At 36.4% G+C, this 23282-nt stretch overlaps 5 protein-coding genes across 6 annotated transcripts; 4 read left to right on the top strand and 1 right to left on the bottom strand.

The window, feature by feature from the left end:
- The first annotated feature begins 691 nt into the window (after nt 1-691).
- Nucleotides 692-7170, top strand: LOC104891737 (dihydroxy-acid dehydratase, chloroplastic). Its single transcript, XM_057393837.1, has 15 exons — nt 692-882; nt 1768-2325; nt 3034-3105; nt 3189-3236; nt 3876-4030; nt 4103-4297; nt 4380-4491; nt 4613-4682; nt 4810-4868; nt 4974-5097; nt 5217-5287; nt 5387-5488; nt 6347-6427; nt 6591-6749; nt 6873-7170. Exons 2-15 carry the CDS (start codon nt 1783-1785, stop codon nt 6921-6923), a joined length of 1842 nt encoding a protein of 613 aa, XP_057249820.1. The 5' UTR covers nt 692-882; nt 1768-1782; the 3' UTR covers nt 6924-7170.
- Nucleotides 7171-8275: 1105 nt separating this feature from the next.
- Nucleotides 8276-13846, top strand: LOC104891739 (upstream activation factor subunit UAF30). Of its 2 annotated transcripts, none has more exons than XM_010677487.4 (4): nt 8276-8529; nt 8637-8818; nt 9639-9786; nt 13276-13846. In XM_010677487.4, exons 2-3 carry the CDS (start codon nt 8645-8647, stop codon nt 9765-9767), a joined length of 303 nt encoding a protein of 100 aa, XP_010675789.1. In that variant the 5' UTR covers nt 8276-8529; nt 8637-8644; the 3' UTR covers nt 9768-9786; nt 13276-13846. The 2 variants fall into 2 exon arrangements, with proteins under 2 accessions (XP_010675789.1, XP_010675787.1); XM_010677485.3 differs by having other exon boundaries at nt 8278-8517.
- LOC104891738 (GDSL esterase/lipase At4g26790) lies at nt 9928-12863 on the bottom strand. The gene is made up of 3 exons (XM_010677484.3): nt 11949-12863; nt 11226-11715; nt 9928-10386 (listed from the first exon to the last, which is right to left on the bottom strand). Exons 1-3 carry the CDS (start codon nt 12312-12314, stop codon nt 10193-10195), a joined length of 1050 nt encoding a protein of 349 aa, XP_010675786.1. The 5' UTR covers nt 12315-12863; the 3' UTR covers nt 9928-10192.
- A 532-nt stretch (nt 13847-14378) lies between the features above and the next one.
- LOC104891741 (photosystem I chlorophyll a/b-binding protein 5, chloroplastic) lies at nt 14379-17995 on the top strand. The gene is made up of 6 exons (XM_010677488.4): nt 14379-14641; nt 15355-15487; nt 15682-15794; nt 16646-16753; nt 17491-17579; nt 17653-17995. Exons 1-6 carry the CDS (start codon nt 14430-14432, stop codon nt 17793-17795), a joined length of 798 nt encoding a protein of 265 aa, XP_010675790.1. The 5' UTR covers nt 14379-14429; the 3' UTR covers nt 17796-17995.
- A 440-nt stretch (nt 17996-18435) lies between these two features.
- On the top strand, nt 18436-20842 carry LOC104891742 (chloroplast stem-loop binding protein of 41 kDa a, chloroplastic). Its single transcript, XM_010677489.4, has 6 exons — nt 18436-18988; nt 19402-19523; nt 19669-19771; nt 19878-20016; nt 20148-20425; nt 20544-20842. Exons 1-6 carry the CDS (start codon nt 18563-18565, stop codon nt 20721-20723), a joined length of 1248 nt encoding a protein of 415 aa, XP_010675791.1. The 5' UTR covers nt 18436-18562; the 3' UTR covers nt 20724-20842.
- The last annotated feature ends 2440 nt before the right edge of the window (nt 20843-23282 follow it).

Below are 23282 nucleotides of genomic sequence, written 5' to 3'. Positions count from 1 at the left end.
GATATAACTCAAGAATCTTTCAAATTGTTAAATAGTACAAGTACATAATCCAATATCTTGCTCAACATATTTTTTTTTAATTAAATAAGAAGAAATCTTCTAGGCTATCCTAACATATGACTCCCATCCGAAGCTTATTACAAGCCAGCCATTCACAACCTCCCAACCACCATCATCCCTTTCTAAATCCCAAATAAATGCTTGAGGTAAGAAACTAAGAATTCAACTTTATATTTTACTCGGAAAAATGAAAAAACTTACCAATTGAGCAAACCCCAATTACTTCTTGCTCATATAAGTACATAAATAGGAATTGGGGTTGACTCAAATGATGAGTTTTTCCATCTTCCCTCGCAAGATCTAGGGTTCAAATTTGAGCGACGGAGTCCATTACAACCTCCCAACCACCATCTCCCTTTCCTAAATCCCAAATAAATGCTTGAGGTTAGAAACTAAGAATTCAACCCTAGACTTTACTTGGGAAGATGGAAAAACTCACCAATTGAGCAAACTTCAATTACTTCTTTGCTCATATAAGTACATAACTCGCAAATACTATATTAACTGTTAACATACAATGTTAACCATTAACGTGTGTACCATCTACGCATTGTTACATCAATCATAAACTCCAAAGCCCAACACCAAAAGTGGGGTATAAGATTCCTACCCTCTTGCTTTAATTATTTGGCTTCTTCAATCCCACTATCCCAGTAGCACACCTGCGCAGCAGCCCTCACTCACTTCACTCACTCTATAATTCTGTGTGTGCGTGTGTTCGCCATATTTGTTTAACTTCCCACAGAAAAAACACACACATAACCTTAAAATTTCCTCTTCTTTCATTCCCTGTAATTGAAGTTCAACAACTGCTAAAAAAAGGTAACTTATTCTCTCATTTATAATCACTTTTTAGTTGCTTATTTTCACTGTATTGCATTATCCTTGTTGTTTGAACTCTTCAAAGTTTCGATCTTTTGCGCATTTCTAGCATTACCCAGGTTATGAATTTGCTAGTTGATTGTGTTATTTTCTTCAATTTGTGAATGACATTGTTTTTGTTCTTATATTGCGCTTTTTTCTATTTTTTATGAGGTTTTTTTGTGTTCCTCTATCATAAACTAGCTATTGTGGTGTTGTTTAATTAGTGTTTCTTCATTAAGTAAAAAATTTAGATGTACTTAACTTTTTTTTATTTTTCTTGTTCTTTTGTATTGTATTCTAACCTAGATAGAACTGTTCTTTACCTAGCTCAATTTGTAATCCGGAGAATGGAGTGAATAAAGGAAATTTTTGTTGATTAATTAGTTTTTTTTAGACATTATTTACAAATATTGGATTATGGGGGAAATTTTTATCAGTAGGATTTGGAGCTCAAATGTAGAATTATACATTTCAAGCCTTATAATGTTAGTAGTATCCTTTTTCCTAGTTTTTTGTTTGTTATTTTAATTTCTTTTATTATTGTTTTTTTGAAGGGAGGAATTTTTGATTGATTCTCTTGTTATATTCTTCTGTTTTACTGGTCTATTAGCAGTGTTTTACTTAAAAATTTAGTTCTGTTTTTCTGATGAAAAGATTGTGGGTTGTTTAAATTTTGATACATTTATTTGTAACGTAAGTATATATTTAGCATCACATACTCACAGTATAAGCCTCACTTGTATTTTTGTAATAATCTGGGTTTTGTGAAGTGATAGTTTTCTCCTAACTTTACAAAACTAGTATTTCTGTCTTTTCCTAATTTCCTTTGCTTATTCTATACAGGTAGAATCAACAAAAATGCAAACTGCTCTTGTCATCCCAAATGTGGGGTCGAATTTTGCATCTCCCTGTGTTCCTAGACGAGTAGTTGCAAGTCCTCAATGTCTTCGCCCTTTAAAATGTGTTGCTGCAGTCACAAGCCCAACAGCCGAACCACCTGCAGCAGTGACATCAGAATCCACAGGCAAGCTCAACAAGTACAGCTCTCACATTACTCAACCCAAGGCCCAAGGTGCCGCACAAGCTATTCTTTATGGAGTTGGACTCTCAGAAGAAGATATGAGCAAACCTCAAGTTGGTATTTCATCAGTTTGGTATGAAGGCAACACTTGTAATATGCACCTGTTAAAGTTAGCAGAAGCAGTGAAAGAAGGAGTTGAAGAGACCGGGATGATCGGTTTTAGGTTTAACACTATTGGTGTTAGTGATGCTATCTCTATGGGTACAAGAGGCATGTGTTACAGTTTGCAATCACGAGATCTCATAGCTGATAGTATTGAGACTGTTATGTCTGCTCAATGGTATGATGGAAATATCTCTATTCCTGGATGTGACAAAAATGTGAGTATTATTTTTCTGGTCATAGTGAATGAGATTGTTGTCTAGTTTTTCTGCCCAGTTGCAATTAAAATCAGACAATTTGCTCACATCCATGAAATATCCGTACTCTTTATCATACTTTCTGTGGCGTTTCGTGTGCTTTCATTGGTGCTTCTTCCTTTTATTCACTCCAATCAATATTTCATTAATGATTACATTTGAAGACGTTACTAATTAATTCGTCTATTTGAATGTCCATTTTCCAAGTATTGTTTGAGTAAGCATAAAATTTGGGATTGAAGGATCCAAAACAGATATGTAGCTAAAAGAATATATGATACATATATTGCAATATGGATCAGTTAGTTAGGTAGTCTGGCTTAAGCCTGCTTAAATATGGCTTAGTAGATAGGACATTTATTGGATTTAGTTTTTTTTTTAGGTTATTTGGTGTATAAAGCTAACAAAGTTATATGCTTCACTCACTATGTCCCATTTCTTTGTTATAATCAGGCTATTAACTCCAGAACAATTGTTTATTTTAGTGTAAAGATATCCAATCATGGAATATTATTTATAGGTTTCTGTTTTCGGTTATTAAAAACTATGCCATAGTGCTTCTTCTTTGAGGCAGAAACATATATATGACGAATTGATATTTGAATTCAGATTATTATGCAATAAGTTGGGCCACTATCTGTACATTGCTGATGGATGTGCTGTTTGCAGATGCCAGGTACAATCATGGCTATGGGACGCCTTAATAGACCAGGCATCATGGTCTATGGTGGTACAATAAAGGTTAGCTTTAGTGATTGTAGACTTCATATGGCTGCATCTTTCTGTGTTCCTCTGTATATTCATTTTATGTACTTTGTCTGCAGCCTGGTCATTTTCAAGGCCAGACCTTAGACATCGTTAGTGCGTTTCAGGTATGTAGTTATACTTCCATATGACCTTTTGTTTCCATTTCACTTAACTGGTGCTTCTGATATAAATTTGCTAATGTTTGCTAATTGCATTTGCAAATGTTCTAAGTCTAGAACATGGTGACAGTTTGAGAGAGACTTCTTTTATTTAAGGATAAGTCTGCTGGATTTAAGGATAACTTGTCACCTTCTTGGTCAATTGTTTCTGGATATCCTCTTTTGAATTAGCTGTGTTTGTCAGCCCGCCTTTTCTTCTCGTTGTACATTGAATTAATGACAATAATTGGCCGCAAATGTTTACCCGTTTAACTAAAGCAGTTTTTATGGAATGATTGCTGTTCAAGAACACTGTTTACATGTACCTGACAGTGCCCTTGATAAAGATTGATTAGAGTCTTCAGAGTCATCTCCTTATCCATTTCTCATAACTTTCTTATGCACAAAATCTACCTGAAAAGCATGATCTGAATTTTTTATATGAGTATTAATGATCGACATTGTATGTAGAATATGTTAGTGGAGCTATCATGGAGACCTGAATCACAATGCTTCCTGTTAGCTTTTGTAATTGTTGTTGAACTCTACAGACATTCACCTTTTAGCACAATGCTTCTATGTTACCTTTTCCTGTTTTTGCTGTAGGTTTATGGGGAATATGTTACTGGAGCTATCAATGATGAGCAGAGAATGGATGTCCTCCGTAACTCCTGTCCTGGAGCGGGAGCTTGCGGTGGAATGTATACTGCAAATACAATGGCATCAGCTATCGAGGCTATGGGAATGTCTATTCCTTACAGGTATTGTTAAACTTCAGGGTGTGTCAATTTTGTATCTTTCTACGGTTTTTAATGGTTTCTTCTCTCTTTAAGCTCATCAACACCAGCAGAAGACCCTTTGAAGCTAGATGAATGTCGTCTTGCTGGAAGATATCTCCTTGATCTGCTTAAAATGGACTTAAAACCACGAGACATAATTACGGAGAAATCTCTGCGCAATGCAATGGTTGTGGTGATGGCTCTTGGTGGGTCCACCAACGCTGTATTGCATCTTATTGCTATTGCAAGGTGAGAGAGAGGCTGCTCTAAACTTCTGCAGCATGGTTGAAAATTGAAATGGATGCCTGAGAGACTTCTTCTGTCTTTGTAGGTCCGTTGGTGTGAACTTAACTCTCGATGACTTTCAGAAGGTGAGTGATCAGGTTCCATTCCTTGCAGATCTTAAGCCAAGTGGCAAATACGTCATGGAAGATGTGCATAAGGTACACAGAAATCGCCCATGGCTTAATAGAACTTCCTGTCCTTTGTTGCCTAATGATAACTTCTTTACTTGAACTATTAGGTGAGTTTCATGTTCTAAAATTTCTTGATTAATCTATGCAGATTGGTGGCACACCTGCAGTGATTCGCTATCTTCTTGAGCTTGGATTCTTAGATGGGGACTGCATCACTGGTATTTCTTCTGGCACCCTCGGACATGCATCTGCTTCTAATGCACGCATGAGAGTTTCATTTGGTCTTGTTCCTTTTTTATTTAATATTATATGAATTATGGTCTTGTGTGTTTCTTGTTTGTCTAGTTACTGGAAAAACACTGGCTGAAAATGCCAAACTCTTCCCACCCTTGGCTGAAGGCCAGGTATGATGCATGTCTTGTTCACTGGCTTGTCACTTACCAATCATGTAAAAGGATCATTTTTCAAGCTGGCTTTCGCTTATTTATCTTTTATATGTTATGTTTCAGAAAATTATTCGATCATTATCAAACCCCATAAAAGAAACAGGGCATATTCAGATATTGTATGGGAATCTTGCTCCAGAAGGCTCTGTAGCAAAAATAACGGGAAAAGAGGGATTATACTTTTCTGGTACTTTCTGTTCTAGCTATACAAACTTTTTCATGGGCTTGAACAAACAAGATTCTTGTAATTAATAGTTACAAGATCTAATATTGTCATTGAGAAACTGCATGTCATTACACTTTCAGGTCCAGCCTTTGTTTTTGAAGGAGAAGAAGCTATGATTACTGCAATTTCAGAAGATCCCCAGAGTTTTAAGGTGTCTTTCGTTGGCATAGTTGTTTCATGCATTGTGGCTGGTCAATTGAGATTTCTGTTGTATTTCAGTGGCTCACTTGTCATTTCAAACACGTTACAGGGAAAAGTAGTAGTGATTAGAGGAGAAGGGCCCAAAGGTGGACCTGGCATGCCTGAAATGCTGACACCAACTAGTGCTATCATGGGAGCAGGACTTGGGAAGGTATTTTAACTTAATTACTATGCTTGCTTAATGCCGGACATGTTAACCTGCCTTACTCCGCCCAAGGTAGGAGCACCTCTAGAGCCAAGAATGAAAGCGAGTTTTCACTAAAGTTCTATATCTCGGCCTTGACTAGGCTACTGGCATGGTTTAATCTCATTTGTTGATATCTGGATCAGCGATATCTCACTGACCAATATGCATCAATCACACGTGACGCCTTAGGAATTAAACATGATATGATGACTTCTTTTGTCACACAAGGAAGAGCTTTACTTCTTGCGCTCCTCTTTTGAATACGTTCTATTTCTTTGCGGGCCAATCCAACAATCATATAGTTTCTAAATTGAGCTTTACTCCAAAGCATATGCATTCACAGTCACTTGTGACTGTTGTGGCCCTTGTGGGCAGGTGACCGAAATGACTTTCGGTAATAAATACTCCTTCCTTCCTAGATCACATTTTTTAGACTGTCCTAAAATAATAGGCCACTTTCTAATATTTATCAAATGAAATTTTTTAGTCTCTACTATTTTTAGTGATACCCTTTGACTAATAAAACTTCCTAAGAGAAACTACTTTGGTGTAGTAAAGGTGTCAAAGTATTCCTAGTCAAGGATAAATTTGGCATAGTAACTTAGTTATTGAGAAATGACCTTTAATCATATGTAGCTTCTAATCTTGGAACAAAGGGAGAATTTGATATTATGATTAAATATTACCTGTTCCAGAGGGAGATAGAAGACTGTTTAGAAACACCAAAGAACAAAAAGGGTAATCTGTTGCATTGATACAGTTGAAAAAAGTCGGATATCTTCCTGATTTTATCACTAAGTTATAAACTTCTGCTTGTTGCAGGATGTAGCTCTACTAACTGATGGAAGGTTTTCAGGAGGTTCACATGGATTTGTTATTGGTCATGTTTGCCCTGAAGCTCAAGTATGCTTGGTTACTTATATATCTAGTCATTAGCTTCTCTTTTTTTTTTTCTGTTATGTGGTGTATTTAACACCGAAGTTCTAGACAGATTGACAGAAACAACAAAGCATATTGCTAACCATAGGGTAGGATATTATGCACATCTAATATTCGAAATTTTTAGGATGGTGGACCTATAGGTCTAGTGCAGAATGGAGACATCATCACAATTGACATCGAGAAAAAGAGAATGGATCTTCAATTGACAGCCGAGGAGATGGAGGAACGAAAGAGAAAGTGGACCGCACCAGCATATAAGACTAACAGAGGAGTACTGTACAAGGTATGAACCTGCATTGTTTTACACCCTTGCCAAATTGAACACCGAGCTCTATTGTTTTACACCCTTGCCAAATTAAACACCGAGTTCTGTGTATTTTGCTGATAGTTATTCTTCCATTTTCAGTACATCAAAAATGTGCAGTCGGCTTCCAAGGGTTGTGTCACTGATGAGTAGCCATGCGAACTGCCTTAATAATCGGAATAGAAAACAGTGCACCTTTTTTATGATTCTGGTCGTTTTCTATATTCAACTTCTGCTGTGGCTCGGGATAAAGAAATCCCGAAGATGTGTAGGTTTGAGCTTTTTGTTTATCGATTATAGTTTTAGTGCTTGTAACTTGATCTGTTGTATGTTTATGAGATTAAGTACTCTTGTAACGGACGGGAGTGAAATTCATTGAAGTTTTTCTTCTTTGTCTCAACCAGCTCGCTTTTGTTCAAATCGTTGTTTTCTTTTTGGTACATGAAGAAAGTTAGGACATCCTTCTTTTAAGGGAGACTCCTAACGGATCAAGAAGAACAAATTTATGCAACGGAGGTTCATTTGAAACATCCACGTCAAGCGAGGCTCTAGAATTGCTGTGATCTCTTTTTGATAGAAGATCTGCTACCCGATTAGCTTAATGGTGTAGAATCTAAACTGACGATTTAGCTGTCAAATGTCATTAATGAGGGTTTGGATGGGCCAAGGGCAAGCATAATGCCCTTGCAAAAACTCTTATAATCACTTGGTTATCACCTTCAATATATATATATATCGAATATGCTGATAAATGGCAAGAATAAATCCATTTCTTAATTATCGGGCTTCAGTAACAAGAGCTAATATTTGGCCAAAATGATTAGCTTGTGCGGCCACAAGAAGGCTAGCAAAGTTGTGAATAGCCACACTGGCAGTAGCTAAGGACCCAATAATTGAACCATCAAACTTTAACTTGAAGTAGCCAGAGGGAGGAGGCTGTCAGCCGACTGCAATGGAAGTAGGAAACTTACAAGAAGGAACTGATGAGATAAGTAAAGGAAAAATCCATTATAGTTCGAGCAGTCCATTCCAAATACAAATGTCAAGCTTTGTAGTAAATATGATTTAAACTAAGCATTTTTCTCAGAGACAATTGAATTGCATTCCTTTCAAATACTTTATAAATTGTAATAGAACAATTGTATGCTCGAGGGCAAGGAAATAGATGCGTTAGGCATTTTACAAGATCTCAAGGCATTATATGACGGATTTTAGGTCGTATACAATTTGAATTCCAATATTGATGAATGGGAGGACATGTGAAACTAAGTGACTAAGAGTCTCATGATCAATCTTACACCATTTATATCCATTCGTGCTATCCAAATTAGTTGTTGCATAAACATTATCTCAATCCTTTATAGTTAAGGATAATACTACCTCTGTTCCATATTATTTACAATAATTAGATATTTCTATACTTTATGCCAAATTGTTGCAAATAATATGAAACGGAGGCAGTATATTGCTTTTGTATGTCTAAATTTGAGTTCCAATACTTTCAGTTGTTGGTAAGAGATTGGCTTTTCTATTATATGGGATAATAGAACCCTAGTTTTTATAATCTATTGTGAACACTCTATTTAGATACATTTCTACTTGCAAACAAAAAATCTTAAACTACATTTCCATCCAAAATCATTCAATCATCAATTCATCACACACAATTTGGGATTTCCAGGAGAAAATTCCGCGCAAATTGAACTTTTCGACGAGCTCAGAAATTCGTATCTTCCATAAATTGAAGGTTTGTTTCGAAGTAATCTTTTAACACTCATATAAGCTTTAAAATTGTTGTTTATGGTGTAAATAATTGAATATTAAGCTAGTAAAATTTACTAATTCATATCAATTTTTGGCATGAAGGTTTGAAAATGCTGCCACCACGAATAAAAAAGAGTTTCATAGAAAATCCGAAGAAACTTGCGAATTTGATTGACCTAGTAAATCTTCCATCAACATTGCGAGATTTTGTGGGTCAATCTCAGATTTCTCGATTGGGATGTTTCATGCGTGTTTGGTCTTACATCAAAACAAATAATCTTCAGGTTATGAAGAATATTTCCTCTTTTAGTTGCTTGATTTGATATTAACGTAATGTTTCGGTACGATGTCGTAAATTGTGGTAATGTAATGAGTTTATGTGTAATGACTGTTGGTGGTATGCATTTTCACCTGAAGCATGTGTGTTTTGCCATTAGATCTTGTTAACAGTTCTAGAGATGGTAGTAAGTGGAGAGTGGTAATGAAGGAGTAATTACTAAAATCGCATTCCGGGTGGAGATGCTAGACGATATTACTCGGACTCTTCATTTTATCTCATATATTCGTATTAAATCAACACTTTTTGGCAGTTTATTTAGGGAAAAGATCATGAAAATCTTCCATAGACACATGTCCATGTGTCTAATACGAGTATTGAGTGTTAAAGCTAGATCATAGATGCTTACATGGGACTTTTTGCACGCAATTTTGTTGTTGTTACCTCATTAAAACCTTGTACAAATAGGCAGTTTGTGTACCTTGTGGCTTAGTGTGGTAGTGTCTCAAGCTTGGGAACCTATTTCGTCTTACGTTGTTTCAGAGTTTAATATTCCAACAAATAGGGAGTTTGTGTACTTTGTGGCTTATAGTGGCTTAGTGTGATAGTGACTCAAGCTTTGGAATGCACTTCATCTTATGTTGTTTCAGAACTCAATTTTCCACATTAGGTTAAGGTGTCTAAGAGCTGAAGAAGGGAAGAATAAAAAGTGGGAGGAGAGCAAAAATGTGAAAAACTGATGAATTATTTCTTCCAATTATCATAGTACATTTGTTTTTATTGACATATTGTTTGCCTTGATGCTGACAAGAAGTGTGGCAATGCAGGATCCACAAAACAAAAATATTGTCAATTGTGATGACAAGTTGAAAAGTATTTTGCTCGGAAAATCAAAGGTGGATCTAGCTGAGCTTCCTGCGTTGATAAAATTGCATTTCCCAAAGGAGCCGAAGTGATGTGCACCCTCAAGTCAAGGTGCATGTCATCCTTTGCTAGTTGCTGCAATAATCTATTAACAGTAGTCTTTAATTTTTTCTGCCTCATATTATGTCTACAGCTGCATATGAACATGTTATCAATCTGCAATCAGGACAAATATCTCATTATTTTGCACAGTAGTTGTAACTTCTTGTATTCTTTTGCTTCGAATTGTAAGTGAGCATAAGAATACATTGGATGTATATCTCTTTGTTTTCCCGTAGCAATTCGTTTCAGTTGCAGTCTCTCCTAGAACATTAAATCAACAGAACTTTGTACTCTAAGGACTCAGGTGACTGCTTGTCTTTTGATTGTGTCGTTTCTTACGGGGCATTGCAATGATGCATATTATGCACTCTTGCATTGTAAGAGGAAATGCAACAAGAAGGGATCATATACCTTATTATAGAAATTTTGTTGACCATTTTTTCATCAGATGAGTGGCTACAAGACCATTTGTTCTTTCAGTAGGATGGAAAGCATCCCAGAATACATACTTGTCAGCGTCTGCACATGTGAATGGGTTGTCTTGATCGCACATGTAACCCATTTCAACATAACCAGTTGCGCAACATGCTACATCTGCAGAGTCAAATCCTGGAAATAAGAAATCAAGCATCCATGTGTCAATTTCTTGAATATGCAGCAATAAAAATAAAAGAAAAAGATAAAAAGGAAGTGGAAGGCTTCAAAATTTAGCTTACTTTCTAGCTTCTACACTTGTATGAGAATGTTTAATAGTTCATATAACATAACACCATTACTTATCTAAATTATCCTGTTTAAACTATAATACCAAAATAGTGCTTGGGTAGTTGTTGGGGGTAAATGGAGGGTAGCAAAGTAAAAATAACTCAAACCAGTGCATCCAGTGGTTGTTTAGGTCACTCAATTCTAAACATCCCAATAGGAGGTGTAAGTTTGTACTTTTAAGAAGAGAGTCATAGTTTACTGACCCCCCAGTGAATAGATTTACTATCATATATTACTGACTGATTCCATTCATTCACACAACTAAAGGTGTTGAATGTTATTTTAGAGGTCAGTAGGTATCTCTAATGACATTCCATCTTTGTTTATCAGCCTTTTGCTGTTGGGTATAAATAATTTTTAATGAAAGAAGTTGCAAAGATTTGATTGAAAAATAATAAGTAATTTTTGTATCTTAGTGCAAGATCATTTTGGGAAGACCGTGAGTCATGAGGCCCATGAAGCTTGAAATTTTATACATTTTCCTTTTTAAGGCAGTAATAGTGTTGTGTTTTGTTAAAGATTTTAAACTGCCGAATGATTGGTCTGATGCCACCTAGCAGTTGCAAAATGCTGGTAGGTATATGAAAGGGTCAATAGCATGATGTTTCATGTGACTGCCAATGTTTGTTGCTGTTCGTCACACTTATCATGCTAGTTCTTACCAATTCAAGGAAATATCTTACCGAAAGAAGATGGTTTCTGAATCATCTCCAAGAGGATGTCATAAGGGTTTGACAACACCAGCTGTAACCCCTTCAGATCTTGATTCAGCTTGTCCACCAAATTCGCCAATTTCATATTGAACTCCTTAGCCACCTGGTTGTATTCTTCTATGCATTGGCGTTTAAACATGATGTTTGTGGTTCTTTCCAGAGGCAAGCATCCCATTGGAGGAAGCCCACCAAGGGATAATTTTCGAGCTCCGAGCTTATATAGATCAACTATGAAATCTTCAGCAATCCCTATAAGGAAATCTTGATACTCTTCAATACTAAATTCCAACCGTCTTCTTGTTCGTGGATAGTAGTTCTCTAGGAAATCATTGGTTCCCATGCTTATTAGGTACATTGCTTCTTCAAGAATTCTGTTAGCTTTCTCATCACCTAGATAGTCCCTCAACTGCTGCTGATATTCCTTATAATACTCTATTTCCTTCCACAGAGGGAGAACAGACTGCAAGTTCAGATTTTGTCAAATTAAGTTAGCATTCTCTCTTAAATGCTTGATGCAGTCAAAGACATTCATGCATATATTGGTGAACTTGTCGCCAAAACACCGAATTTTCGAACACCAAGCAGATGAACGATTCATGAACCAAATATTTTAGCTACTCTATGACAAATTTATTATAATTCCAAAAAGCTGGATTACTTTATTGTTTTTTTTTTTTAAGTTAGAAGACTTACTAGCATATCAGATGTAGCATTATCATATCCTGTACCGGCAGATGCAAAACAAACTCCGGTAGAAAAATCATCTATGTTGTAGTTTGGATTTAAGAAGGCAGGAACTATTGGTTTCAGCCCAAATGCCTCGGAAATGAAGTCTGATGGAAGACGACCATTGGAGAATCTCCCAGTGGGTTCACCTCCAAAGAAATCACGACCATATGGTTCAAAGTTGCTCTTCAAGAATGTGGCGAGCTCGTTGTTGTTGCCTGTATCAACAGAGGAGTCCCCGAAGACTATAACTGCTGGCACTTCAGCTTTAATTGCTAGATAATGTTGTAATAGGTTAGCTAAGAGAAGCCAAAAGATAGCCTTATGTACCATATGGGTTTTAGCCCTAAGTGCACTCTTTTAAACGTTAAAAAGCTGGATCTGATGGGTTTGGACTTTGAACACTGCTTACGCAAATAGATTGATGCTAAAAAATAGCTTTTCTTTCCTTCTCTCTCTCTCTTTTGTTAAGTTGTTAAAGATGAGATGCTAGAGATAAAGCCTAGAAAAAGGGAAATTTTGAGATTTGTTGTTTAAATTTGTTACTTGAGGGAATTTGCTTACATGGTAACTTGAGGTAGTTGAAGAGAGAGGCTTAATTTTTAGTTATAGTACAGGTTGCTGCATGACATATAAGAGGCATTACTAAGCTCTGATTATATATGGACATTTACATGTCCACCTGTCATTGGATTCACACTAATGGAGGCATGGAGCAATATAATCTACTACGAAATAATCGATATTTGATTCGTATTACCATCCTTAATAGCTAAGCTAGTCTTCCCCCTTTTCTGGTTACTATGTTTCATCATAATCATTATAGTTTCTTGTTTTGCTAAATCCATGAACCACCATGAATGTTGTTTTGAAGAGCATTTATAATATACATAGAAAGAGGTGCTCTGATAAATGTCAGAAATGAGAGGTTCAGGTGCAGGAATACTTGTGGGAAGGTGACAGAAAGTAGTCTGGGCAATAACTTTTAATGCCTAAAATCCTTTTTGTTTCCACCCTGCCCCCTTGTTAGCAGAGTTTAGGAAATGCAGTATATATCCTAGCCTTCTTGTTCAAGTCTGAGTATTTGGAGAAACATTCAACGAACATGTGACTAGGGGAATTTTGATAAATCTCCTGATGTGCGTCCCACGACAATTCCTCTCGTATGATCGGTAGAGCGGTTTTCCATTTAACCTATATGGCTACATCTTTACATTTATTAAGCATTATGTCTATGACTCTATGTTTACATGCAATTTCACTTGTTCCTTACATACTTGCATTGTGAATGCAGATGAGGAGGAAGAAGCTGATGGATGCTGCTTCCATGTCTACTCGTGAATGACCCAATGCTAAGAGTGATGACGTTAATAGTCTACATAGTTATCAACTAATTTTGAGGACATTGCTTATAGAGATGTTAAATGGTAGCTTTGTACACCTATGTTATATGTACCATGAGGGAGTAATGTTGAACCCCCTCCAGAATTCATAATCGATCCCTGGAATTGGAATCCGAGGCACTTTCCTTAACTCTGTTGAAAGTATTGCTCCCTTGAGTGTTTTTTTCCAAAAGGCTAAGGGAAGGCTGAAAGGGACCAGGCTCACCAGAAGGTGATTGATGATATTATGGAGCCGCGAACCACTAGATTGTTTTTTTGGCGACGGAGCGCGAACCCGTAGATACAAAGACGTATGCCTGTCATCACAATTGTGCGTATTGAGCCAGGGAAATGGTCCTTTAGGCCCGTTGTCCATGTTAAATGCCAAGTGGATTCTACATGAAAACATTATTCAATTAATGTTCAATTCACTTTTCGCAATTATTAATTCGGTTCGCAATAAAATGTCATATGTTATGCATATATTGATATACGGTAATACTTGATTGAGGAGGAGATGGTATTTATTGGAGTACCACCCCGAATTTTAGGATTTCGTCTAGGATTTGAATATGTGTTAACAATAAGTTGGGGAATTGTACTCTTGTCATGGTAATAGATCTTTAGGTATATTGTCTTCTAAGTTGTTAAGCGTTTTAGGCAGCTATTTGACTTTAAAAGGCGAAAACAAGGAGTAATCAATTTTTGAACTCATAAGTTGTAACATTTCAATACTTGTGAAGTATTTTACCCATTGAAATATACTAAAATGAAAAGTGAGTAAAAATTTACAGAATAGAGGGGAAAATTCCAAAAAAAAAAATAGTCGATGTATATAAAAAATGTAAAATTATGGATTACAAAGAGCAATCACATAGCATAATCATTTATGTTTTACTCTCTTAATTGACACAGCCAAATTTTTGCTAGTCATTAACTAAAATTTTTACTTCCATAAGATAAGTAGGGCCCATAATCTGTGTATCTCAATTGCCACCAAGTAAAATGTAAAGCAACTTATGGCAAATATTGATGGAGGAAGTTTGAAACAATTTGAAGCAAAAGAATGGCTTCTACAGCAGCAAAAAACATCCTTCAACCACTACATTATACTTCTTTTAATTCTTCATCTTTCCTAACGAACAACTTTTACAAATCTTCTATAATTTTGGCCACTCCTACTGCTAGATTAACAAGGCAAGTTGTGTTTCAAGCTCAAGCACAAGCACGCCCCACTTGGCTTCCTGGCCTTGACCCTCCACCCCACCTTGATGGAAGGTTAGAATTCCTGTTTCTAAATTTTCAATTCTGAAGAACAAAATTCATAGATGCGCCACTGTTACATACCCTATTCGTTTATTATTAGTTGTTCCACTTTCAACTTTACAGTTCGGACTATTAGTATTTAGAATTGCCTATTTGAAAAATTATAAAAATTTGATATCGTAGAAGTATACATTGAAACAAATTCAATAACGTTTTACTTAATAATAATAATAGTTTAGTATGTATGTATGTTTTAACACGTTTTAGCATCGCACCTTGGCTTTTGACAGAAGTGGATATGTTTCTCTTCTTTTTCTCACCTTAAAAACATAATCCATCTCTAAAATCTTTAACATAGTACTATCTCCGTTGTACAATACATGTACTATTTCTATATGGCACACAAACCAAGGGTGAAGAGAGACAGGGTCGTGATTGCATTTCACACCCATGTGATTATGTTTTAAAGGAGTAGATATATTGCGAAACATCCAAAAGAGAAAATTGTGCATGTATTGTAAAATATCTGAGGAAAATGGTGCATGTATTGTGAAATTGATCGGAGGTAGTATCGTGGTATAATGTAATGTGTTGAAATGAAATTTGGGCTGATAGTGCAGAGTTGTTAAGGATATCAGCAATTCAAAATAGTGTGTATTCATTTGTCTCACTGACTATAGTATTACAGTTTAGAGTAATATTTTGGTGCTTGGTTTGTTCCTCAGTTTGGCAGGAGATTATGGGTTCGACCCACTTGGCCTAGGAGAAGACCCAGATAGCTTGAAATGGTATGTGCAAGCGGAGCTGGTTCATGCCCGCTTCGCTATGGCGGGCATAGCTGGCATTCTTTTCACTGATGTAAGTTTAATCGTACTTTTTCTGTTGTTTCTTCGGATCATAGAAGTATTAGTTTTGCGCTTATTATAGACTCTTTTTTTTTGGTAAATAAAGTAACCATACGAATTAACACCATCAATTGACATCGGCACGCATGAGCCTTCACGTTTGCTTATTATAGACTCTAATACTCTTTTTGTTACACCATGTCACAGTTGCTTCGTACTACAGGAGTCAGCAAATTGCCAGTTTGGTACGAGGCTGGTGCAACCAAATTCGACTTTGCTAGTACAAGAACACTGTTGATTGTTCAGTTAATCTTAATGGGGTAAGCTCCTGACGAAATTGTTTTTAGGCTCGTTCTTTATTTTTTTGGTCGGTACATAGAACACCTGAGTCTACCCTCTCACACGCCGGTTTTTAGGAAGTTTAAACAACCCGCCGCTTATGCTGCTATCTCGAGTTTGATCTTTGGTCTCCCTTGGGAGATTGACAACTAAATTGGGGACTAGACCCAAGAGTCTTTGGTTCTAATCTCGTTCTTGTAGAGTAGCAAGTGATAGTTTAGTATTGTTGATTTGTTCGTATCAACTCTGAGTATAGATTTTATGGGGATCGAGTCTCATCTCTTGCAAGAGGAATCCCCAAATTCTCCCTACTTGTAAGGGACGTCAACATACCTTATTAAAGAAAAAATCTGTTCAATCGTTCCTTTAAGAGATTGGTTTAAAATTTAAATGGCTTGTGTCTAATTAACTTTAATCAATAATTTAATTTCATTTGCAAAGTTTTATAATATGATATTAAGGCAATGTAACAAGAATCTTCTTTAAGAATACTTGTTGTAGAAGTATACAATTATAATTTTGACCAATATACATATGGACAAAAAAAAAAATTAACCATAAAATGTCAAATTTTACATATGTAATTTTTTTTGACATCGCGCAAATTTGCATTAAATTAAAAATAGAATTACAATCTAGAGATATTACAACTAAACATGAAACAAAAAGCAAACTAAAACTAAGATGAGCTTCACTTGCTCTTACATACCCTACGATTGTGATGTCAAAAAAAAAAAAATACATACCCTACGAAGAAAAACCAACTTATTGCTCGTCGAGTCCAAATGAAATCTTGATGGCCTCATTTCTTAATTTATTTTTGATTTGTCAGATTTGTGGAAACTAAAAGGTATATGGACTTCATCAATCCTGGATCTCAAGCACAAGAAAATGCTTTTTTCTTTGGTCTAGAACCAGCTTTTGAAGGCCAAGAACCTGGGTATTGTTCTTCTTCTACATAATATTTCTCTTTGTTTTACCAATATCCTAAACAATATAAGCTAATATATATACTTCATCCATTTATTTGTCATTGTTTTTGCATCACATTAAACCATTATTATGCATTAGTAAAATCATAAACAAATTGATATTTTAGAAACACATTGAGATACATGTAACATAATCTCAAGTATAATTCTAATAATGATTTATCTTTCAACATGCAAGTGCATGTAATCCTTTGTATGTGTACGTAAATGGTGTTTGTTACATGAGATAATTATATGGTAGAACACAGGATGACTTACACAATACAATAAGGGCGATTTTTACTACAACACTAGTATTTGGGCTTGGGTGTTGCTTCGGGTTGGTACTGTTTTTCGAACTTGATATGAATTTCCCGGTCCCATTAAAATATATTAAGGAAAACTCAACATTGAAAAGGTACAAATATAATAATGTGGATACTTAAAGCATGATTAAAAGTTGGTTGAGATGGTAATAGCAAGCTAATTTTACTTTTGCTAATTGACATGACTTATGTACACATTGGACAATTCTAATGGAGTAACAGAGGTGCCACATGACGTGTATACATTATCACGCACGCCTTTTAATATATTTGTATAGATGGGGTGACAAATTCTCATTTCAAAATCGTGATGTAAATTTGTGTAATACGTGAAGTTTTTTCCAATTAATTCATTGATTAATTATAAAAAAAAAAAACAGGTACCCAGGTGGCCCATTTCTAAATCCTCTTGGTCTAGCCAAAGACATCAAGAATGCTCATGAGTGGAAGCTCAAAGAAATTAAAAATGGTTAGTCATTCGTTCTAATTATCTACATAAATAAGCGATTAAGTCTATCATTAAGAGTAATTTTGTATTTCAGGACGACTGGCGATGATAGCAATGCTAGGCTTATTTGTGCAAGCTCATGTAACACACACTGGTCCAATTGAGAATCTTGTGCAACACCTCTCTGATCCATGGCATAAAACTATCATTCACACACTCTCTAACCCTCCTTCCTAATTCTATCTTTTGTGAATATCCAATACAAGTCCTTTATTTTTTACATGACACACAAGCAATGAATGTGTAACATATATGAGTAGCAAGTACTCAATTATTGTTGTGAATGCTCAAATATTATTACGATATGTTGTAAGTCTTTAACCGAATATAAATCAAAATTCGTGATCTAATTCAGAAAAAAAAGAATTTCGAGATTATTGGTTTGAGTTTCAGTATCCCTTTTTGTTTTTACAAGATCTATGAGCTCCTCCTTTGTCTTAAAATGAACTCATCTCTCTTCTTTTTTTTTATCAATATGGAATACTCACATGCATGTGTCGTGTGTTATATATCATAGCTTCAGCATTGTACTACCTTTCTAGGCTTGTAGCTTAATAACCATTGATAGTGGGCGAAAGTAAACTTCATAATGGCCAACATTATTATTCTACATGGTTTTCTAAAGTTCTATTAATAATATATGATACACAAAATGACCCTATTAAGCCAAAACTTCTATCAAGTGAGACCTAAGAGGAGTAAAGATAACGAAATGATTGTTGGCCCAAACTTGAATAGAAACTAAGATAAGTAGGGCCCTTATTCATCCCATTTCCTACCACATAAATACCCTCAAAAAATTTTGATCTTAAAAGAATTAAGATGGTCCTCCCATCTTCAATTTCAAACCAATTCATTACAACTTAAAATAAAAGTTGTTGTGCTAGCTATCACAAGATCACAAGCACCAGAAACTTGGCTAAAAAAAACACAGACAACAAAAAATGGCAACTACTTTTGTTGCTGCTCTTTCATCTAACTCTCTCATCTCTTCATCTTCTCTTCAACAATCTTTTATCAATGTCAATAATCCTTCCCTTACACTCTCACCATTTTCACTGTCCTCTTCTTGTTTTTCCTCATCCAACTCCTCTTTTATCTCTCCCTTACATTCGTCGAATCGCTCTGCTTTCCCTCTGGTTTTCAGAAACAGCAGCAATGCTGCCAGTAACAGCAGCTTCAGCATCAATGGCAGTGTTTCTTCAGAGAAGAAAAAGGTGTTGATTGTTAATACTAATAGTGGTGGACATGCTGTTATTGGGTTCTACTTTGCCAAAGAGCTTCTGGGTTCTGGACATCAAGTTACAGTTATGACAGTTGGAGATGAAAGCTCTGACAAAATGAAAAAAACCCCTTTCAACCGTTTTTCTGTTAAGTTTCATTCACTTGATCATTTCTTTATCGAGTTACTTTAACCCGGGTTACATTCAGTTTCATATATATGGTGTGGTTAAATTTTTAGCCTACACCTGAGATTAAATTTTACACCCTCTAACATTCTCCGCCTCGTGTATGTGTGGAATTAACATGATGACGCGGAGAATGTGAGAGGGTGTAAAATTATATTTTGAGTGTAGGATGATCATTGCGATAATGTGGTACATTTAGTTGTACGTGGTCCATGTTAGGCGCACCCTACGTACAACTAAATGTAACATTTCTAGTTAATACTAATTGATAACTTGAAAATGCTACATTTAATTATAGAGTAAACCTTTGCTGGAAATGAGTTCATCTTATGAAGAAATTGATTGTGATTGTGAAATTTGGTTTGTTGGTTTAGGAAATTACAAGTGCAGGAGGAAAGACAGTGTGGGGAAATCCAGCAGATATTGGGAAAGTAGTAGGAGGAGAAACATTTGATGTGGTGCTAGATAATAATGGCAAGGACCTTGAAGCTGTGAGGTATACATAGGATTTGCTCCATTAGATTTCGCCGTTTTATATTAATTGCAACGCTTGAGGTCAAAGTTTTAAACTTGGTTTATGCTCAGTATTCACTAAACATTACAAAAAATATGTACTAATTAAAATCAGCTATGACATATAGCCCTGTGGTAGATTGGGCAAAGAGCTCTGGAGTGGAACAATTTTTGTTTATCAGCAGTGCTGGAATATATAAGAGTACAGATGAGCCTCCTCATGTTGAAGGGGTAAGTCTATGCATTCCTAGCTCATAATACACAGTTATATTGCATATAACAAAGATTCCTAATTTTTGTTAAAATCTAAGAACATGTTCTGATCTTTATATGTTAGGATGCTGTCAAAGCTGATGCCTCGCACGTTCCAGTGGAAGAGTACATTGCTAAAATTTTCGGTAGCTGGGCAGTCTTTCGGCCACAATATATGATTGGATCAGGAAACAACAAGGATTGTGAAGAATGGTTTTTTGATCGTATGCAACTTATTAAGACTAATCTTTATAACTTATAACCAGTCTGAAGTCTGAAGTCTGAACTGGTAGATATGTAGTTATTATTGAAAGACTAATTATTGCTTTACTCTTTTATTCGTGCCTGATGGCAGGGATTGTCCGAGACAGGCCAATTCCAATCCCCGGCTCAGGAATGCAGCTGACTAACATCAGTCATGTAAAGGACTTATCCTCGATGCTTACTCTAGCAGTCGAAAATCCATCTGCAGCAAGCGGAAACATATTCAACTGTGTAAGTGATCGAGCAGTGACCCTCGATGGAATGGCCAAACTCTGTGCTCAAGCTACTGGTCGCTCTGTCAAAATTGTACATTATGATCCAAAAGCAGTCGGAGTTGATGCCAAGAAGGCATTTCCTTTCCGCAACATGGTAATGACTAACCAAAAAATATATATATATCGAATCGATGCTACTCACCCTTCTTAAGAGTCGGTGCTCATATTTATATACTTCTGTTAAGCACTGCTAATTTTACTTCTATGTATAGCACTTCTACGCGGAGCCAAGGGCAGCTAAGGAGATCCTAGGATGGAAGAGTGCTACATATCTTCCTGAAGATCTAAAGGAGCGGTATGAGGAGTATGTAAAGATTGGAAGAGACAAGAAAGATATGAAGTTCGAGATTGATGACAAGATATTAGAAGCACTCAAAGTATCAGTAGCATGATCTTCAGAGTGTTATACAGAGAACTTTAAAGAGTCATTTTGTAAGGAAAATCATGCAAATTTTGGCTAAAGAATTTCATGTATGAAACAAATATATTTAACCTCCAAGATCTTAAGATATCTCTTTGGTTTCATTATAAACTGATAACTTGGTCTAATTACTACTATAAAGCAATGATGATAAATGTTTTATCATCACTATGAAACAATGATCATAACTTGATTGTTTTAATGATAGTTGGTGAGGTTTATATCTTGCAATGTATTTTGGTAAAGTGAAAGAAATAATAATATTTGAAGTCTTATGAAGAAGTTTAGATTTGTAATCTACACAACAATTAAATCTATCCTTACTAAATATTGTTAGTCAGAAGCTTATAAATTGTATAAACATAGAGGTATAGAGTATAATAACACGAAAATCATTTACAGAAGACAACAGAATATCGTATATGATATTATTGGGATAATAGAAAACTAAAAGTTTAATTCTAAGCTTGTGTTATCTGAAAGTTATTCATAAATACAACATTACAGGAAATCTTTCATAGGATCATCATGATGTACCCTCTTCATTCTGTAGGCTTCCATCTCTTCCTGTGTCACATTGTCATCATAACTAACGTTGTATTTCCGTTTTCTGTCATCCTTCTCTTCTTTCTTCCTTGAATTCTCCTTGTTGAGGGATTCAGCAAGTTTCTTTTCATCCAGAACCAAATCCTCTGGCACCTCTGCACCCCAAGTAGCCAGCTTTTTCTCCTCAGTACGCGCTGGGTTTTGTTTGCAAGCAATGTTAGTTTTCATCTGGTCTCCTGATGCTTCTGCAGCCTGAATTCCTGCAGCGCCTGTACAATAGCTGTTTCGAATTGTCTCTTTGCAGCATACATATCCCCATTTTCAATGACTCATTTTCAATGACATCCCACGTCCCTAGGAGGCATCCCGTGGTGTTCGGAGCTCGGGCCCCGGAAAAGTCCGAAAGCGTGTATTATAACTTTCAATTTTGGCTGTTTTTGCGACATTTTTGGACTTCTCCGGGCATGGTCATATTTTATCCCGAAACATTCTTAGGAGTGCCGACATGACTTGTAACGTTGCGTGTGTACTTGGCACCATTTGCATTGCCTTGAAAAGCTTCTAAACACTCCATTTGTTCATTTCTCGTAAAACCCAAAATTGTCTCGAAATGAACGTAAATGCATCTATATATTCGTTCCAAGCCACATAACTCCTTTTCAATGACCTACCATGGCCGTAGAAGGCATCCTGTGGCGTTCGGAGCTCGGGCTTCAGGAAAGTCCGAAAGCGTGTATTATAACCTTCAATTTTGGTTGTTTTTGCGACATCTTTGGAATTCTTCGGGCTGATCATATTTTATCCCGAAACATTCCTAGGAGGACTGACGTGGTTTGTAACGGATGCGCGTGTGCTTGACACCATTTGCATTGCCTCGAAAAGCCTCTAAACACCCCCATTTGATCATTTCTCGTGAAACCCAAAATTGCCGAAATGAACTTAAATGCATCTATATATTCGTTCCAAGCCACATGACTCCTTTCCAATGACCTCCCGTGGCCCTAGGACGCATCCCATGGCGTTCAGAGCTCGGGCCCCGGGAAAGTCCGAAAGCATTTATTATAACCTTCAATATTGGTTGTTTTTGCGACATTTTTGGACTTGTCCGGGCGTGATCATATTTTATCCTGAAACATTCCCAAGGGGTGCTGACGTGACTTGTAATGGGTGCGCGTGTGCTTGACACCATTTGCATTGCCTCGAAAAGCCTTTAAACGCCTCATTTGTTCATTTCTCATGAAACCTAAAATTGCCTCAAAATGAACGTAAATGCATCTATATATTCATTCAAAACCACATGACTCCTTTCCAATGACCTCCCATGGCCCTAGGACGCATCCCATGGCGTTCGGAGCTCGGGCCCCGAAAAAGTCCGAAAGCGTGTATTATAACCTTCAATTTTGGCTGTTATTGGGACATTTTTGGACTTCTCCGGCCCTGGTCATATTTAATCCCGAAACATTCCTAGGAGTGCCGACATGACTTGTAACGTTGCGCGTGTGCTTGGCACCATTTGCATTGCCTAGAAAAGCCTTTAAACACCTCATTTGTTCATTTCTCGTGGAACCCAAAATTGTCTCGAAATGAACGTAAATGCATTTATATATTCGTTCCAAGCCACATGACTCCTTTCCAATGACCTCCCATGGCTCTAGGAGGCATCCCATGGCATTTGGAGCTCAGGCTCCGAGAAAGTCCGAAAGCGTGTATTAACCTTCAATTTTGGCTTTTTTGGGACATTTTTGGACTTTTCCAGCTTAGTCATATTTTCTCCCGAAACATTCCTAGGAAGGCCGACATGAATTGTAACGCTGCACGGGTGCTTGACACCATTTGTGTTGCCTCAGAAAGCCTCCAAACACCGCATTTGTTCATTTCTCATGAGACCTAAAATTTCCTCGAAATGAACGTAAATGCATCCATATATATGTTCCAAGCCACATGACTCCTTAATTTCCAATGATACAAGGATCTCAAAAATCTC

The sequence above is a fragment of the Beta vulgaris genome, chromosome 4 (genome assembly GCF_026745355.1).
Source record: "Beta vulgaris subsp. vulgaris cultivar EL10 chromosome 4, EL10.2, whole genome shotgun sequence".
In the NCBI taxonomy this organism is placed as follows: domain Eukaryota; kingdom Viridiplantae; phylum Streptophyta; class Magnoliopsida; order Caryophyllales; family Amaranthaceae; genus Beta; species Beta vulgaris.
This window is presented reverse-complemented; position numbering and strand designations above follow the sequence as displayed.

What these genes read in the sequence shown, in the direction of transcription:
- LOC104891737 (XM_057393837.1), top strand. Translation starts at nt 1,783, where the DNA reads ATGCAAACTGCTCTTGTCATCCCAAATGTGGGGTCGAATTTTGCATCT. An exon ending in GGAATGTCTATTCCTTACAG is followed by an intron (nt 4,031 to 4,102) that starts GTATTGTTAAAC and finishes TCTCTCTTTAAG; the next exon opens with CTCATCAACACCAGCAGAAG. An exon ending in AGAGGGATTATACTTTTCTG is followed by an intron (nt 5,098 to 5,216) that starts GTACTTTCTGTT and finishes TTACACTTTCAG; the next exon opens with GTCCAGCCTTTGTTTTTGAA.
- LOC104891739 (XM_010677487.4), top strand. Translation starts at nt 8,645, where the DNA reads ATGCTGCCACCACGAATAAAAAAGAGTTTCATAGAAAATCCGAAGAAA. An exon ending in TCAAAACAAATAATCTTCAG is followed by an intron (nt 8,819 to 9,638) that starts GTTATGAAGAAT and finishes GTGGCAATGCAG; the next exon opens with GATCCACAAAACAAAAATAT.
- LOC104891738 (XM_010677484.3), bottom strand. Translation starts at nt 12,314, where the DNA reads ATGGTACATAAGGCTATCTTTTGGCTTCTCTTAGCTAACCTATTACAA. An exon ending in ATGCTACATCTGATATGCTA is followed by an intron (nt 11,716 to 11,948) that starts GTAAGTCTTCTA and finishes CTGAACTTGCAG; the next exon opens with TCTGTTCTCCCTCTGTGGAA. An exon ending in TCAGAAACCATCTTCTTTCG is followed by an intron (nt 10,387 to 11,225) that starts GTAAGATATTTC and finishes TCTTATTTCCAG; the next exon opens with GATTTGACTCTGCAGATGTA.
- LOC104891741 (XM_010677488.4), top strand. Translation starts at nt 14,430, where the DNA reads ATGGCTTCTACAGCAGCAAAAAACATCCTTCAACCACTACATTATACT. An exon ending in CTGGCATTCTTTTCACTGAT is followed by an intron (nt 15,488 to 15,681) that starts GTAAGTTTAATC and finishes ACCATGTCACAG; the next exon opens with TTGCTTCGTACTACAGGAGT. An exon ending in GTTCAGTTAATCTTAATGGG is followed by an intron (nt 15,795 to 16,645) that starts GTAAGCTCCTGA and finishes TTGATTTGTCAG; the next exon opens with ATTTGTGGAAACTAAAAGGT.
- LOC104891742 (XM_010677489.4), top strand. Translation starts at nt 18,563, where the DNA reads ATGGCAACTACTTTTGTTGCTGCTCTTTCATCTAACTCTCTCATCTCT. An exon ending in CCCCTTTCAACCGTTTTTCT is followed by an intron (nt 18,989 to 19,401) that starts GTTAAGTTTCAT and finishes TTGTTGGTTTAG; the next exon opens with GAAATTACAAGTGCAGGAGG. An exon ending in AAGGACCTTGAAGCTGTGAG is followed by an intron (nt 19,524 to 19,668) that starts GTATACATAGGA and finishes TATGACATATAG; the next exon opens with CCCTGTGGTAGATTGGGCAA.